This window comes from Heterostelium album (assembly GCF_000004825.1).
Source record: "Heterostelium album PN500 unplaced genomic scaffold PPL_scaffold4, whole genome shotgun sequence".
NCBI lineage: Eukaryota > Evosea > Eumycetozoa > Acytosteliales > Acytosteliaceae > Heterostelium > Heterostelium album.
In genome coordinates this window covers 252,502-269,409 of record NW_008805066.1, presented here as the reverse complement: position 1 = coordinate 269,409, position 16,908 = coordinate 252,502, and the positions used below count along the sequence as shown (strand labels likewise).

The 16,908-nt window shown below is 32.6% G+C and overlaps 7 protein-coding genes across 7 annotated transcripts; 2 read left to right on the top strand and 5 right to left on the bottom strand.

The window, feature by feature from the left end:
• Positions 1 to 71: 71 nt before the first annotated feature.
• On the top strand, positions 72 to 2,178 carry PPL_04664 (tetratricopeptide repeat protein; the record flags this gene model as incomplete). Its single annotated transcript, XM_020575563.1, has 4 exons — positions 72 to 707; positions 765 to 851; positions 924 to 1,494; positions 1,574 to 2,178. 4 exons carry the CDS (start codon positions 72 to 74, stop codon positions 2,176 to 2,178), a joined length of 1,899 nt encoding a protein of 632 aa, XP_020434358.1.
• Positions 2,179 to 2,255: 77 nt separating this feature from the next.
• Positions 2,256 to 4,769, bottom strand: PPL_04663 (tetratricopeptide repeat protein; the record flags this gene model as incomplete). Its single annotated transcript, XM_020575562.1, has 2 exons — positions 2,256 to 4,609; positions 4,673 to 4,769. 2 exons carry the CDS (start codon positions 4,767 to 4,769, stop codon positions 2,256 to 2,258), a joined length of 2,451 nt encoding a protein of 816 aa, XP_020434357.1.
• A 154-nt stretch (positions 4,770 to 4,923) lies between these two features.
• Positions 4,924 to 5,532, bottom strand: PPL_04662 (uncharacterized protein; the record flags this gene model as incomplete). Its single annotated transcript, XM_020575561.1, has 1 exon — positions 4,924 to 5,532. One exon carries the CDS (start codon positions 5,530 to 5,532, stop codon positions 4,924 to 4,926), a length of 609 nt encoding a protein of 202 aa, XP_020434356.1.
• A 2,892-nt stretch (positions 5,533 to 8,424) lies between these two features.
• On the bottom strand, positions 8,425 to 10,098 carry PPL_04661 (MADS-box domain-containing protein; the record flags this gene model as incomplete). The annotated part of the gene is made up of 1 exon (XM_020575560.1): positions 8,425 to 10,098. One exon carries the CDS (start codon positions 10,096 to 10,098, stop codon positions 8,425 to 8,427), a length of 1,674 nt encoding a protein of 557 aa, XP_020434355.1.
• A 1,278-nt stretch (positions 10,099 to 11,376) lies between these two features.
• Positions 11,377 to 13,086, top strand: PPL_04660 (uncharacterized protein; the record flags this gene model as incomplete). Its single annotated transcript, XM_020575559.1, has 1 exon — positions 11,377 to 13,086. One exon carries the CDS (start codon positions 11,377 to 11,379, stop codon positions 13,084 to 13,086), a length of 1,710 nt encoding a protein of 569 aa, XP_020434354.1.
• Positions 13,087 to 13,265: 179 nt separating this feature from the next.
• On the bottom strand, positions 13,266 to 14,254 carry PPL_04659 (saposin domain-containing protein; the record flags this gene model as incomplete). Its single annotated transcript, XM_020575558.1, has 4 exons — positions 13,266 to 13,386; positions 13,747 to 13,846; positions 13,893 to 14,012; positions 14,092 to 14,254. The coding sequence occupies 4 exons, from the start codon at positions 14,252 to 14,254 to the stop codon at positions 13,266 to 13,268; spliced, it is 504 nt and encodes a 167-aa protein (XP_020434353.1).
• A 268-nt stretch (positions 14,255 to 14,522) lies between these two features.
• On the bottom strand, positions 14,523 to 16,422 carry kinY (serine/threonine kinase; the record flags this gene model as incomplete). The annotated part of the gene is made up of 4 exons (XM_020575557.1): positions 14,523 to 15,611; positions 15,689 to 15,864; positions 15,938 to 16,140; positions 16,208 to 16,422. The coding sequence occupies 4 exons, from the start codon at positions 16,420 to 16,422 to the stop codon at positions 14,523 to 14,525; spliced, it is 1,683 nt and encodes a 560-aa protein (XP_020434352.1).
• Between the last annotated feature and the right edge of the window lie 486 nt (positions 16,423 to 16,908).

Here is a 16,908-nt window from a genome sequence, read left to right as displayed (position 1 = left end):
TTTTTCAGTTTTTCAAAACATCATCATGATATTTTCCTGGTTGCAATCTACCTAATATATATAACCTCAATATGAGCAACCAACCACCACAACAACAACAACCACCAAGGGTTAATGTTGCTAATAACCTTTTTAATAATAGTAGATCCGATCAAAGTTTGGGATTGAATCTAAGTGGTAATAGCATTGGTAGTGGAGGTACAAGTGGTTCACCCAATACACTATCGTCTACTACACCTTTAAATTTCACATCTGCACCTACTTCTCCATTTAATAATAATACTAATAATAACAGTAATAGTAATATACCAAGATCATCTTCTTTCAATCAAATACCTGTACAACAACATCAACAACAACAACAACATCAGCAACCATTAACACCTCTTAGAACACCATTGTCAAGTTCAACTGCATCGTCGTCATCACAAGCAACACTGTTGAGTAGTCAGTCATCACCTATCGACATTATGAATTCACCGCTTGGCGCACCATCGCCACTGCATAGCACACCTTCACAAGCATCATTCTCGACAACACCAATTGTACAAATAGGATCACACCAACAGCCACTACAACCAACTGTAACATCACCACTTCATCAACCACCACAATCAATGCAATCACAACAACAACAACACCAGCAACAACAACAACAACAACAACAAGGTTTAGTTGGTGATGAAATAACATTAAAAAGATTAATGGTAAATAACTTAAACTTATTCTAACTAATATGTTAATTAACAACCAAACTCTTTTAGAAAATAGGCAATTGGAATAATGTATTCAAAGTTGCAGATATGTGTATTTCAAATACAAACAATCCACAATCTATATTACAATATAAAGTATGTTTTAATTACAATGATTATGATTTAGTTAGATTGTATAATATTAATAATGAACATATTTGTAAATAGTTATGCAGAGTGATTGCACATGTAAAGATGAAAAACTTTAAGGTTGCATACGATGAGATTCAAGGAATTGGTGACATACGTGATTTAGTCAATTGCTATGAAGCATATCCACAGTTGTTCCCCAATCGCAAAGGTACAATGGTACCGTTCTCACTGAGAATCATCAAGGCAGAGTTGGCATGTCACCTCGGTGTAGAGAAGTATCAGTTGGATGCACTCTATGCACTGCTTGCTATTTGTAAACGTGAGATCACCAATTTAGAGCAACAACAACTGCAATTGCAACAACAGCAACAACAACAGCAGCATATGACTGCTTCAACCATTGCTACTGCTGCTACAACCGCTGATACCGAGCAACAACATACTCTCTCACCAGAGCAACAGAGTATCTATCTCTCGCAACTGGATGGACTGACAGCTTCCACCACCTCCACATCTCTCCTAACACCAACACTCTCGCCAACACTCCATGCCTCTTCGTCATCACCCAACATCAACTCACTCATGTTGAACGGTGGAATTCCATCTGAATCTGAAGTATTTGAAAATAGTAATGATAATAATGCAGGTATGTTAAAGATTATTATTGATCTGCTAAATATATTTATTGATGTACTAATAATTGGTTTTATTTCATGTTGGCTTAGTTTCAATTTGGAGGTTGAGAGAACGTAGAATTATATTTTCAATTATAACATTTATCATTCAAAAGAATAAGGATTATTTGTTGGCTATTAAGATATTGGAGGATTTAATTCATAGACAACAAGCAGACCAATGGATTTTGTCGGCATTGGGTAGAATTCATTTGCAAATGGGTAGTATCCACAATGCCGATTTGATATTCAAGATTGCGGATCGTCTGATTCCGGAACCAGAGATTTCCGTTGTCTCTTGGATGAATCGTGGATTGCTTGCTGTTGCTAGTGATCAGTATCCTCGTGCCATCGAGTGTTTCGAGAGTGTCTTGAAGTTGGATCCAACCAACGTTGCTGCGGCCAACAACAAATGTATATCGATGCTCTACACCTGCGATCTAAGTGGTGCCGTTGCAACACTAGAACAACTCATGCAAAAGGAGAAAGAGAAATCTATCGATGAAACACTGATCTTCAACATCTGTTCACTCTATGAACTCTCCTCAGAGCGCTCCAGTGAAAAGAAGAAAGCAATCATGGGTGACATCGCCAGACGCGCACCCGACAACTTTGATTTCAAGGTTTTCAAAATAACACAACCTCAAACAAACTAACTTTTTTTAAATATGAATAGTAAACAAAACAATAAACATACAATATATATAAAAAAATATATATTTATAAATATTTCCTATTTATTTTTCTTTGATTCATTCATCATGAAGTTCTTAAAATCATTTGATTTTGTTGCTTGTTTGATGAATGAATCTAAATCCAAGTTATCGTTGTCATTCTCCAAATCTAGATCTTCACCTTCAAAATTCAAATTCTCTAATTCTCTGAGCAGGTGATTTAGACCCATTTCGTCAAACTCTTTGTCGTCATCCATCACATCACCTTCCAAAGTCTGTTTCTTTGTGAGGTATTGTTGTGGATCTATATTCTTTGCCAACTCCTCTGGGTTGAATCTATATTGTTGTGCCTTTGACATCAACTCTCTGAATACCTCTGGATCTTGTTTAACTTCATACTCTGCATCTTCTATTTCTTCCTCGTACTCATCCTCGTCATAATCATTCTCTTCTTGTCGTTCTCTTATCATTTCATTGTAAAGTTCTTGATCTCTTTCTAAATCTGTAAGTGAACGATTGAATAGCTCTGATACTTTAGTGCTGTTTGCTTTTTTCGAAGTCATCATTCCCAGTAGCGGTGCAATATTCCTAAAGTTTTCGTCCAACTCTTTCTGTTCTTCACCACTCATGTTTCTAACCATATTCATCAGCTTTCCAAGCGATTCCTCCATGACCTCTTCGTCTTCATCCATTTCATGCTCGGCCAGCTCCTCAGAGAGATACTTTCCCATCTTGTGCATCGATGCCTGACTGATTGGTTCACCTTGCTCGTCGGTCGGTGTAACGATCTCTCCATTCTCCCAAAGCACCTGATCCATAACATCGGCTGGTCGATTCTTTATTCTTCTATCTCTATCTATGATTCTTTCGTTCTCAATCTCTGCCACCTTGTTCGAACCTTCCGTCAGAATTCTATCAAACTTATTGATCAATCTATTGATTGGAACGTCGTCTGGCAACAAGTTGGTGGCTTGATCGAATTCTCTACTGTATTTCTTTTGCAAATATCGCTCTTTGTCATCCATCGACAATTTGAATCCCGACATTCTTTCAATCTCATGAATCTCATCGTCATTCTCATTGTCCAACTCTTCGTCATCAATGTCCAAGTCGTCGTCTTGCAATTGATCGAATTCATCCTCTCCAAATCTCTGTTTTTCTACTTCAGCCAATTCCGACAGCTTGCTGACAGTCTGTGAAATTCCAGGTTCGTCAGGTTCCACCTCTGTATCGTCCATTGATGTTCTTCTATTCGCTCTCGATGTATCTGCAGCGGCAAACAAAACATCTTCAATACCAAAATCCTTTTCTCTGTACATCGATGTTTCCGGTAAATCGTAGTTATACTCCTCGCCTGCTTCCAGTGCTCGTTCCGCTGCCTCCATCTCCTCTTGGTTTCCTTCGTGCTGCTCAATGAATCCAGGGAACTTCTGCTCTACAGTCTCAATGATTTTATCCATCATTCCTTCATCTAGCTTCTCGTAGACCGATTTGAGTTGATCTGTTACACCAAGTGCATCGGTAAGGACATTGCCATATTGATCTGTCATCTTATCAAGCTCCATTGTTCGACCGGTCTCATTGAGAATCTCCACCATCAAAACACCACAATCCACATTCACCGGATGATCCAATGGATACAACTTTGATAATATCCTATTGGCATTGCGAATGAATGGCTCTGCTTCTTCGTGCCGTGAATGGAATGCGAGATACTCGGCATGATTGAAATAGGCAATTCCTAGCATCTCGTCTTTCAACCACATTGTTTTGAGTGTTTCATCTTTGGGAGATGCTCTGACCTGTTCACGCCAGTCAATCTCCAGCAGATCAATAGCTTGTTTACTACGAAGAACGGCTTCGTCCATATTCTCAAGACGAGAGTTCGCTTCACCCATATTCAAGATGAGAGCAGCGTATTCACGCAGACTAAAATGATGTTGATGATCGAGACCACCACCAAATAGATTACGAATGTACAACAATGCTTTATTGTATGATTCGAGTGCCTCTTTCCACTTTTCCTCCGATTGATGCTGGAAACCGATAGACGACAATGCCTTTGCCAACTTACTGAATTTCTCTATCTCCTCTTCGGAGAACTCCTTCTGATTGGCGATAATCAAAAAGTCCAATGTTGCAGATGTCTCGTATGGTGGTAGTCTAGGTTTAAATGGTTTAATGTCATTTGGTTTAACGAAATTCACATTGAGATTTTCACCGATTTGTTTGTTTTCCAATGGATTCTCCATTTTGACACTACCATCGACATTATAACTATGATTTTGCTTTCTTCCATCATTCTTAAAAGATGAATAACTTCTAATACCAAATGATATATTATCTATATTTTTATTTATATAACTATTGTTTTTACTACTACTACTCCAATTATTACAACTATATCTATTTACTATATTTGTATAAAGGTAAGTTATATACAAAAAAAATAACTAAAAAGAATGAATATTCATACCTTTATATACTCCATGACTATTTATACCATTATTTGATATAATATTAACTCTTAGATTTGAGATATATTTATTAGTTAATCTAATAAAGTTACTCATTTCTTGAATTGTAGTAAATTTAAATTAAAAAAAAAAAAAAACGAGTCCTTTAAAAAAAAAAAAAAAACTTCTTTTTTGAGATAACCAACTGATTGATCAATTTATGATTATTAATTTTTATGTATTTATATTTTATTTAAATAATAATTTTAATTTAGATTTTTCTATGTAGATACCATTTAGGTGATACTTCATATATTTCACTACATTGAATGATATTACCATAGAGATCTAGGAATTGGTTATAATATCCACGCTTTTCATCGACTGACAATGTCTTTAGCCATCGGTTTTTAATATCATCGTTGGTTCTCTTGGCGAGATGTTGGGTGTAGTCCATCCAGGAGTGATGGTACTTTGGATAGTTGGAGATAATGATGAGATCTTCGTAGATGGTCCATGGTATACCACGCTCACCATTGATTCTTGGCTCCAGAACAGAGACATATCGATTTCTACATTGCTTATTCGATCTGGTACCGAGTAGAGATGAAATTTTCATCCAGTCACATCCTATTCTATTGTAGAGCTCTATCAGCAACTCATCTTCTTCTTCTGTCCAATCTCCTTTTGACCAATGCAGAGTATTGATACACAGAGACTTAAATGTTTTACGTAGGTATTTTCTTTTAGGCGAATTCTTTGGACTTCTTTTAGTGCTAACATTTGAATTTTCATTCCTGATAGGTGGGCTATTACATTCGGATAATGGTGGTGAAGATGGCGAAGGCGATGGTGATGGTGATGATGATGGATCAGCCATTTCCCAAACAATCCCAGTAGAATTTATTAAAGAACAACTATTGATGATTTCATTTGTAACACTAATACAATGAATATCATTTAATAGTAGTTCTTGTGTATTATTTATTAATAAATTAGAATCTGGTTTGTTGAATAATATATTTTCGACATCAGAAATGGTTTGGAGAAATGGCATCATCAACAACTCACTGTCATCTGGAAATGGAAAAATATCAATCCCATTGGAAACCAACAAATTACTACTATCATGATGGGAATCCCAGATATGTTCGTAATCCATTGGCAGAATAGAGTCGTAAATGTCAAGGTGGAAATCATCGAAATTAGAATCTGAAGATTGTTCTAGCGGGGACGACGACAATTCACTGGAATCATCAAATTGTGATATGGTCGGAGCATAAGGAAACATGAAATCACCTAATAATATAGTTGTAGAGTTGGGATTGATATCTGCCATGTTTGTTTTTGGGGAGTTTAGAAATAAATAGAATAAACAAATACTTAGGAACTATCTGTCAAAATCATAGGTGTTTACTTGGTTGAAGTTAAAAAGCAAAACCAATAAATTAAAAAAAAAAAAAAAAAAAAGGGTAGTTCCAACTCACCAATTGTATTCCAGACCAAAAACATCCTATCCTTCATTTTACTGCAAGGTAAGGAGAATTGTTTAGTTGAAAAGTGGTAGTTTGTCAATCGAACATTATAATCGTTAACCCTAGTTCTAGTTCTTATTTGTTACTTCCATGTTCAACACATCGACATCAACAACAACGACAACCAACACCAATCAACCAAAAACACAATCATAATATATCACCATCACCATCATCACCAAGCATAAATCAATCAATCAACCAACTAACCAACCAATCATGAAACAACTCTCAAAAAAAAAAAAAGTAATAATAATAATAAAACCAATCAACCAAACCAAAACATTATGGAAATTTGAACAAAAAAACAAAAGGAAACAAAACAATAACATGTTTTGTTTCTCAAACTCTTTACTTTTAAAATTAAAATTGTGGTGTTTTGATTTGTTACCCACTCATTTTCTCTCTTTCTTTCTTTTATTTCTGATCTTACTTTTTTTATACATTGTGATTGACAAACAAACAGCACCACACTCACTCACATATTGTGTAGAATCTATATGCTCTCTGCTACCTCTATCTCTCTAGCTTCTGCTCTACTCTATCTTTACCTTGTCACCAAAGTATAGTTTTTTTTGTTAAATTCTAAAGATAAAGTAAAAATAGAATAGTCAATTGTCTCCTTATTGCATACCTAAATTTGATAATCAATCAAAAGAAAAACAGAGCATGTGTGGTAATTATAATCAAACAAATTTATATTACTTAACAAATAATCATAGCCAATCAAAAAAACTATTTTTCCACCCTTTTGTTTTTTTTTGATCACAATAGGATCATAAGTAGATGGGGGTATCAATTTAATATAATTTGATTGATAAATTTACTGAAACAAATGTTCAAGATTTGATTTCAATCAATGGTTTTTTAGCGATTTTAATATAGATTGATCGTTAACTATATTAGTAGACACCAAAAAAAAAAAAAAAAAAAGAATAACATAAAGAACAGAAACAAAAGAAAATAATAGGTGTATTAAAATAATAAACCCTTTATAGTCGTCGTCGTCGTCGTCGTCGTTGTTGTTGTTGTTGTTGCATTGCTCAATATTAAGAGAACTTTACAACTTTTGAACGGTCTATCTATATCTTAACACTCAGACATTCCAAACAAGCTATAGTACTGTTTATTCGATTTAGAATAGTTTTGTTTTTCAATCAAATTTAATAACTATTCTATTAGTTTAGTAGTTCAATTTCAGCTACACCTCTAGATATTTGAAACAGCATGATTATCTTTATTTGATCAAAAGAGAGCGATGTACATACAACTATAGTTAACTTTTTTCACTATTATTATTATTATATTATTGTTGTTGTCAGAGTAGTTGTATTAGTAGTGTAATAGTAGACGTAGTTGCTACTACAACTCTTTATTTTAGTGTTCAAACTCTAATTACCATTGCCATTAGATAACAACTATATAGAGAGATATATATGGTATTGTTAATATAGTTTTGTTTGTTGTTATTGGGTTCCATTTTATTTGTTAATAATTGCAAACAACAACCAATATTGGTTTAAATTTAAAGTTGTCATTATCAACTTCTGTCTTGTTTTTTTTTTTTTATCTTATTCATAACAATAATAAAAATAGTTTAATTTATTTTGTCCAAGTTCTTACAGCGTTGTCTCCAAAGCAAACACATTCATTTTACAACCTAGATTTTTTAAACTTGAATCAATCTATATTAATCTCTTTTCAACATACACAATAAAAGAAAAAGAGGTGTTCATTTAGTATCATTTCATTACAGTTAATTTCATTTGAAACCCCAATTTTGGTAAATTTAATGTCTGCTGTGTTGTTATATGATTTTTTATTTATTTGTTTTGGTGTGATTGGCAATGTGACGTTGTTGATGACAATAATAATAATAAGTTCTTCAAATAAAATGAGATATACACAATGATTACTGTGTAGTGCACACACTCTTTGAATTCATATGTTTGGTGATGTACCCAATAATCATTGATCTCACCACTTTAATTTGTAACAAATATACTACTAAAGAGAGAATATAATTTCATACATAACCGAATTGTCAATGGAACTCTTTGCTATGCCCAATATATGATAAATCATTTTCGATTCAGTTTGTTATTATAATACCTTTTATAGTTAATAAGATTATGTTTTGTTTTTGTTTAATAACACTGATTTATTTATTAGATAAATCAGATTACTTTCTATGTTTATTACTATTTAAATATATAAATATTGTATATTTGATTGTCTTAATTCCAATCTTTATGAAAGAATGGAATCAGTTTTGGTTTGGTTCTAAGTTTCTTTGAGTACCTGATACCTTCATCATCTTCATCATCATCTTCTTCTTGGAAACCTCTATATGGAACGGATTCAAATAGTAGAGTATTCTTTATAGACATAGTATTAACCTCGATTTCTTGTTGGTTTTGATAATGATTGGTGTTAGTTTGGATCGGTTGAAGATGTTGGTGGTGTTGTTGTGAATGAGTTTGTTGGTAGTTATTAAAAAGCTGTTGGTGGTTCGGTGTTGTTGAATAATTGTAACTGGGGAGAGTGTATACATCTTGTCTTTGATTTGGAACATAGCTATTCTGATAGATATTTGGATGTGAAAACATTATATAATTATTATCTCTTGATTGGTTTGGGCTTGGTGGTTGACTATAATAGACATATTGAGGATTGGTCTGAATATGAAGGTGATTATCTGATTTGGTGAGTCGGTGTTGTTGGAATTCAACTTGGTTATATTTAGGTTTTTGAATATCACGCTGAATGTATGAAGGAACTGAACGATTATGAAAATCATTCTGGTGAGTAGGTAGTTGGTGTTGATTTCCTTGAAAGGAATGATGTGATGGTTGAAGTAATTTTAAAACAGAATGTTGTTGTTGTTGTTGTTGTTGTTGTGGTTGTTGTGGTTTTTGTTGTTGTGGTTGTGGTTGTGGTTGTTGTTGTGGTGGTTGATGTGGTTGATTGGGAAAACTATATTGACTCTGAGGAACATATGAAGCATTCTCACTTTGTAGTCTTTTTAGAATACTTGGCATATATTGATCATTTTGATACTGGTGAAATTGTCTTTTATATTGAGGATTGACATGAATAGTACTACTATTCTGATTGTGAATATTATTTTCTTTTTGAAAAAGAATTTTAGTCGATGGTTGAACCCGAACAGGATGTTGATTATGAATGGTTTTTAAAGGAGGAAGTTGATTATTTTCGGTAGGAGTTATTGGTGTTGGTTTTTTAATTATGGGGTTGGAAGGAACGGTATGAATGGTTTCCTTGATTGGAAGTTTACTATGTATAATAGTTTTTGTTAAAGTTGATGTTGATGTTGATATTGGTTTTTGGAATAATAAATTGGTAGTTGTAATTTGTGGAGCTGTTTGATTTGTTGATGAATCGGAATCACCTGATTCCTCCTGCTTACTATTATTACTACTACTACTACTACTACTACTATAGGAATTGTTTTTACTACTATTTTTAACATTATTAACTTGTATTTGATTATTTTTTTCAAGTAGGGAATCATAATAATTATGACTCATAAAAGTGGAATCGTTTAGCGGAGAACCTTCTTCTACTTCGTGGAACAGAGATTCGGAGTTGGGCTCCAAACAATTGCGAATCAAGGTCATGCCATAGGGTTGAACGAATGGTTTGAACTTGTCGGTGGACCAACATGCCAAACGATCTTTGGAGACGATAACCAACAGCATCTGGGCACCGGTAAGTTTGCTTAGCTCTTCAAACTTCTTGCTAATACCACGCTTTCTCTTACACTTGGTTACCTTCCGACGGTTTCTGTCTTCAATATATTTGATCTCAGTGGAACGACGAATTTTCTCTTTATTTTTTCCTGGTGAAGATCCTCCCGATTCATCTGACGAATCATCTCTAACATCCATCTCTTCACTTCCCGTCTCTCAAAACTACAAAATAAAAGTTAACAAAGTATTTGAAAAACATAAAAATAAAAATTTTATTTTTATCTTTTTTTTTTTTTAATAAATAAATAAATATATTACAAATAAATAAATAAATATAGATATATTGTTGTTATTACTATTTTATTTGAAAGATGAATCAACATATGAATCAAAAAGTAGAGTGATTGATTCAAGTTGAGAGAGATCTATCTATTCCATTCTCCTCATTTATAAATCCCAAGGTGAGAGAGATTTCGAAAAATAAATAACAAAAATTAAATAAACAATGCAACGTCTGTATGGTTTTGAGGGATGTTTGTTTTGCCTGCAAAATTTATAAAATCAAAAAAAAAAAGACCATCGTAATGAGGGATTTGAATTTATTGTGTAGAATCAAGAAAGGAAAATTATTTTTGTTTTAAATCGTCGAAATATACTTTTTAGGAAAATAAAAATCTTGTTTCTTTTGTTGAATTCATTCGTCTACGTTTTAAAAAAAAAAACCTTTGATCAAATCAAAAGGTATTTTGTTATAAAACTAAAAATCAAAGCTTTGTTTTTCTGGAGATTGAGTCCGAGACGAAATTCGAGACCAATGAGTGGGTGCACTTTTTTGTCTCGCGCAATCAGATCCAAGCTCTTATATCATTATACACACCACCAAGAAGTTTCTATTTTTGTTGGTTTTTGATGAATGAGTGAATGAACGCTTTCTGTTAATAATTTTTTTTAAATTAGTGATCATTTGCAGATGTGCAACATCGAAAAACTGACATAGATATATAATAAAAATTAAAAAAACAAAAAAAAGTAAAAAGAAAAAAAAATTAAAATTAAAATAAAAATGAAAAAAGATTAAATATAAATCACTTACTGAAAGAGGAATCAAACAACAATGAAATGAAGTTCATTTCTATATCATTGGCGATGTTTAAACAAAAAAAGATTTTGTTTGTTTCACGATTTCTGTTTTTGTGTGTGGTCAAAAAACAACAGTTGGTTGTTGTTTTTTTCAGCTCATTAAAAAAACTAAGATTAATTTTTAAAAACAAAAATAAAATAAAAAAACAACCCAAACTGTTTATATTTATATTAAAATAAATTTCGCAAGTTAATAGTAACTTTATAGCTATAATTATATACAAAATTTAAATAGATAGATATTTAGATTATTATTTATATTGTGTTTGTTATCTTTTTTAAAAGTATTTTTTTTTGTTTTGTATTGTTTAGTTTAGATCCAACATTCAAACAAAAATGATTGTATTTTCAGAGGATGACGATAAATTCCTAGATCAATATCATAGGTGTGCATATACACCCCCAACCATCTCAAATACCAATCATAATGTGAATGTTGATCTTGCATCGTCTGAGAGTAAAAGAGATATAGTACCTCTATCTATATATGATCAAGATGATAATGACGATAGCAACAACAACAACAACAATATAGATATTATAGATATTACCAACATGAATGGCAGTACTCGTAAGAATTCAAAGAGTAACGGTAGTAGTAGCAATAGCAGTGGCAATAATAATTCAACTTCAACTACCTCACCTTCCAAAAAGATAAATATTCCAAAAACAAAAAAGAGATCTCAATCAAGTGCTAGTAAATTTAATACTTTTAATAATAATAACAATAATAACAATAGTAATAGCAATAATAATAATAATAATATTAGTAATATTGAGAATAATAATTTAAATGATATAATTAAAAAGAATAAACAAAGAGATTGGTTCGAAAGCGAGTCATCCCATGACGATCACAATCAAATCACAGTATTGATCTCACCTATTCGCAATTACTATCAGCCTGGTGACACTTTAGATGTGGTGGTCAACGTCAACGTAAAGCGATTGCAGTGTTTGAATGCTACCTTTGAGGGATATTCGTCATGCCAAGTACCGCCAAGACATGGACAAGAAGACAAGACACCCAACCTACTGAAATCAAAGATTGCTGCAACAAACTTTTATCTATACCCAACTGAAGATGACATTCCGCTGAATTTATCAAGTAAATCAATTAATAACAATACTTATCGTAGCAATAGTTATAATAATATTATAAATGTAAATAATCAAATGTCTACTTCCACTTCAACAACTTCCACTTCAACTACGACAACAACAACAACATCGACAACAACCACCGCACAATCAATATCAAATCCATCATCTACAACCTCTTCACCTTTCTCATTAGATAAGCAACAGCATCAACAACAACAACAACAACCACTAGATCAACAGAGCAACAATACAATTAGTTCATCAACAGCTAATCTAAGTACTATCGATAAGGAGCTGTTGAGGAATGTGTCGGACGATATGATTATCTCTAATCTTGGAAAATCAACATCGTTTTCATCACTCTACATTTCAGACTTGGTCGATGATGAGTGGTTCGATATGGACCAGCAGGCTCTCTCGCAGAGAGATAATCTCTCGATGAATGTGAGCAGTGAAGAACTACAGGATCTAGAGGATATCGACAGTTCGCTGGTAGAACCACCACAAGTACAGGCATGTGCCGACCACTTGGTACTCTCAAAGAAGAAACACAAGTTCACCTTTCAACTGAAGATTCCACAGAGCTTGCCACCATCGTTTGCCTTTAGTAAGCAATCGAAAAACGGAATATTCTACCGTATTCATCTCTCTGGTCTCGGTCAGATGCACCACAAATTCAATCGAACGGAGCACTCACTGATCAAAGGTTTCGAAACATCGATTCCACTCTCCATTTGGAATCCAAAGTGTGATTATCTTCCCCGTCAACTCTTGCAAGCAGACAACCTCTTTTGCTCATCCGAAACCTATCAGTCGACAAAGAACAATGTACATATAAAAGCAAGATTACTAATTAAAAACTTTTGTGTTATTGATTCTGCCGTAAGTACCTACCAACAAACAAACCAACATATCAAAAGAAAAGAAAAACAAAGAATTTAATTACTAATTACTTTATTGTAATTGTTAGATTTCAATATTCGTATCAATTGATAATCAATCGAATCAAATGATTAAAGGTTTCAATATGGATCTAGTCAATATACAACAAATATATAAAAAGTCATCGGATAACTTGACCAGTGAAAATCATATTATCAATAGCAATGTTGTTCAGGGCATCAAATATAAGAATGCGACAGAGTATCAGATTCAGCCACAGAGTAAACTAAAACGAAACATAACATTCTACTTGCCAAACAACATAATTCCATCGGTGTCACTTGATAACCTATCAAACTCCTATATCATTAGAATAACTACCTACACCAAAAAGCAAACTTCGTCCTATCAGTGCGTTTTGGATCTACCTTTATTGATCATACCGTCATCTCCTTCATAAATGATTTAGTCATTAGGTTTTTTGTTTTAGTTATACTTTAATAATATTAATAAAGTTTATGATGATAATTTAATAGTTAGTCTTAAATAAATCGACGTTTGTGGAAATACAAATAATTTAAATAGGGAGGGATTTTGTCTTCATTAGATTAGTTACGAATGTCGAACTGTTCGACGATTTGAACTACATTCTTGATGTGTTTGATTCTATCTTCGTGGCTAACAGATTTGACTTTTTCGATGAATTGGGTTGTAACTGACTTGTATTCCTCAGACTTTGGGCACATGTGATACTTTGCACACAATTCAGTACCGCTCTCACCATCGAAAAGACCCTCTGTATTGTTATTAGTAATAAAAGCTGTTAATAAAATATTAAAATTCTATTATTATCGAATAATACAAACTTGTGATAACTGGAGCAGCAATTAACATAAACAAATCACATTCTTTAGTCATATTTGATGGTACAACAGTGCAAATCTTTTTCAATTCAGCTTCAACTTGTTTTTGAGTGTAGTTTTCATCTAACATTGAAAAAAAACAATAAGTAATGAATAATAAGAATGAAAAGACTAATAGCTGGTTATGTGCTTTAATACTTACGCTTAATGAGATATTCGGTTGCATTGACTGTCAAGGCGCAAAGTTCGCACTCTACTGTAGCGTTGGTAGATTCCTTTGCTAATCCAGAGATCTGAATCGATACTGAATTTACATAGGTCAAAGCAAGAACAGATAATAAAGTAATAATTAAGAATTTATTCATTTTTTTAGTATGAGTAAAAAGTGTGTGAAAAATTATTGAAAAAAAAAAGGATTGCAAAGAATCTTAATCAAATCAAATCCGACTTGTTTACAAAAATTTAAATAAAAATATTTAAAAATAAAATAATTAAAGATATTTTTTTTTTGCATTTGATTGAATCGATTTTTCTTATCAAAAATCAAAGCTACACAAAAGATTTTTCTATTTTTAATAATGTACAATATATATATATTTATTAATTTTTAATTATTATTATTATTATTTTTTTTTAATCCAATATCAATTTGGATTCATAAATTCTTTTAAGTTTTGAAACTGCTCTTGCCAAGTAAATAGATTCCAAAAGTTGTTTCTCTCTTTCCACACGTATCTTTAGTAGTTCGATACTGACAAAGATCTCCTGTAGTGATTTGTCCATCGATTTCAAAAAGATACCGACACGAGTGGTAGGTGGTGTCGTCTTCTTTGGCGTGGTGGGTGGAACGTCATCGCCAACCACTTCGCACAGTACTTTGCGCAGCTCTATCACTTTTCGACACTCATCGTACTTGTCGGCAATCTGATCCTCTTGTGAGATGCTCAGTAACTCCTGACACTGAACATCCATATACTTGTTCAGGTCGGCGAGAACCAACAACATTCTCTCCTTTAGATATCGAACTTTACTCTCTTTCTCCTCTTCGTCCAAATCCAATTCATCGTCGCCACCTATAGCCACATGATTTTCACTCTCCTCTGGTATCGATGAATGATTGTCATTGGTGCCATTCGCTTCGCTATTTGTTTGACTATTACTACATGCTTCATTATGATTATTATTATTTGATTGACTATTATTACAATTGTTGTTTTCACAGTTTTGACTGTTGCTGCCGTTGCTATCTCCACTTTTGTTGGAGGAAGATGTTGACGATATTGAGGATCCTGAAGATGTCAGTCCAACTTCGCCAATCTTCAACTCTATGCTTTTTCTTAGTAGTCCCTCGAGTGGAGGAAGATTGACAGCCTTTGAGTTCTTTCTTGGGATGATTGGGGAGGAGTGAGGTGAGAGCGGGTTTTCAATCGATTGGGGAATAGGAAACAGTGAAACAAGTTGCTTCAAAACGTGAATGATATGAGAGAATACAGGACGCTCTGTTGGCGTGTATTTAATACAATCAATAATCAGCTCTGTGTAGAGTCCTGGTATCGACTCTGGAATCAACTCTCTCGCCAAATCCTCTGAAATTTCAAATGCATTCTGTGGTCCTCTTTCGATATATTTCGAAATCTTCTTTCTCGTTGCCATCTCCAACATCACAACACCAAATGAAAATATATCTGCAGATTCATCGTAATCCATACCCAAAATAACTTCCTACAAAAAATAATAAAACCAAAAGAAGAAGAAGAGTTAAAACATATTTAATGGAATCATTTGATAAACAAACTTACTGGTGCCATAAAATCATCAGTTCCACAGATCGATAAATGTCTATTCTTATTTTTTACAATACGTGCGAAACCAAAATCACAAACTTTTCCTCTGATCGGTGAACTTGTGTCATCAATAAGAATATTCTTTGATTTTAAATCTCTAAACAATATATTTCTACTATGAAGATATGCCACTGGAAAAAGTAAAATAAAAATAACCAATTAATAAGTGATCATCAACACAAAACATTAAAAGACTAAACTTACTGGCCAGAGCGATATCCAATGATAATTTAAATCTTAGGGACAATGGAAATTGTTTGGCACTATCTTTTATCTTTTCATGTAAATTTCCACCGGGAACAAATTCTGTGACGATCCAAGTCTGATTTGAAATCATTGCTGGCAAAACATTTTCATTTTCATAGTAGACACCAATAAACTGTACAATATTTGGATGTTGAATATTTCTATAGAAATAAAATAAAATAAATGGTAAGTATAAATTCTTTTCTTTTAAAAGAAAATATAACTTACTTTAATACAGCAATTTCACGTTTCAAATATTTTTGAAGATCTCTATTATGTTCACCAGGACGTATCTTTTTGATTGCAACCTGTGAGTTGAAATAGCTTCCTCTATAGACCATTCCATAGGAACCAGCACCAATCTGTTCCGCTATTTTTAATACTTTTACATCGATATCTGTTGTTTCCTCTGATTCAATTAAACCTTCATCTTCTTCAATCATTCTTTATTTCTCCAATTATTATTATTTTATATTTTCAACGGTTTTTTTTTTTTTCAAGTTTGTTTCAATTCCAACCAGATTTAAATCTAAAAGTAATATATATAATTGTTTTCAATTAGATGATGAACTAGTTTCTCTTTCTTATAAATCTTTGAATTAAATGATGAATTTATTATTGTTTTCTTTCAATTGTTTTAATTTGTTTATAAAATGAAGAAATATGATTTTTGACGTTTATATAACTTCAACTTCAAATAATCAATTGATTGGCTGAATGGAGAATTGAAGTTGTTGTTCAAATTATTTCAATTACTATGCATGTAGTGTAGTACCTTTTGTGTAAAATTATTATTATTATTGTTATTCTTATTCTTCGTGTTGTTGATGTTGTTGTTGTTATTATTTATTATTTTTTAGTTATTTGAAGGTGAAGGTGTTTAGTTTTTTTGTTTTTATCCAATTTTATTTTATTTTATTTGGTGTTAC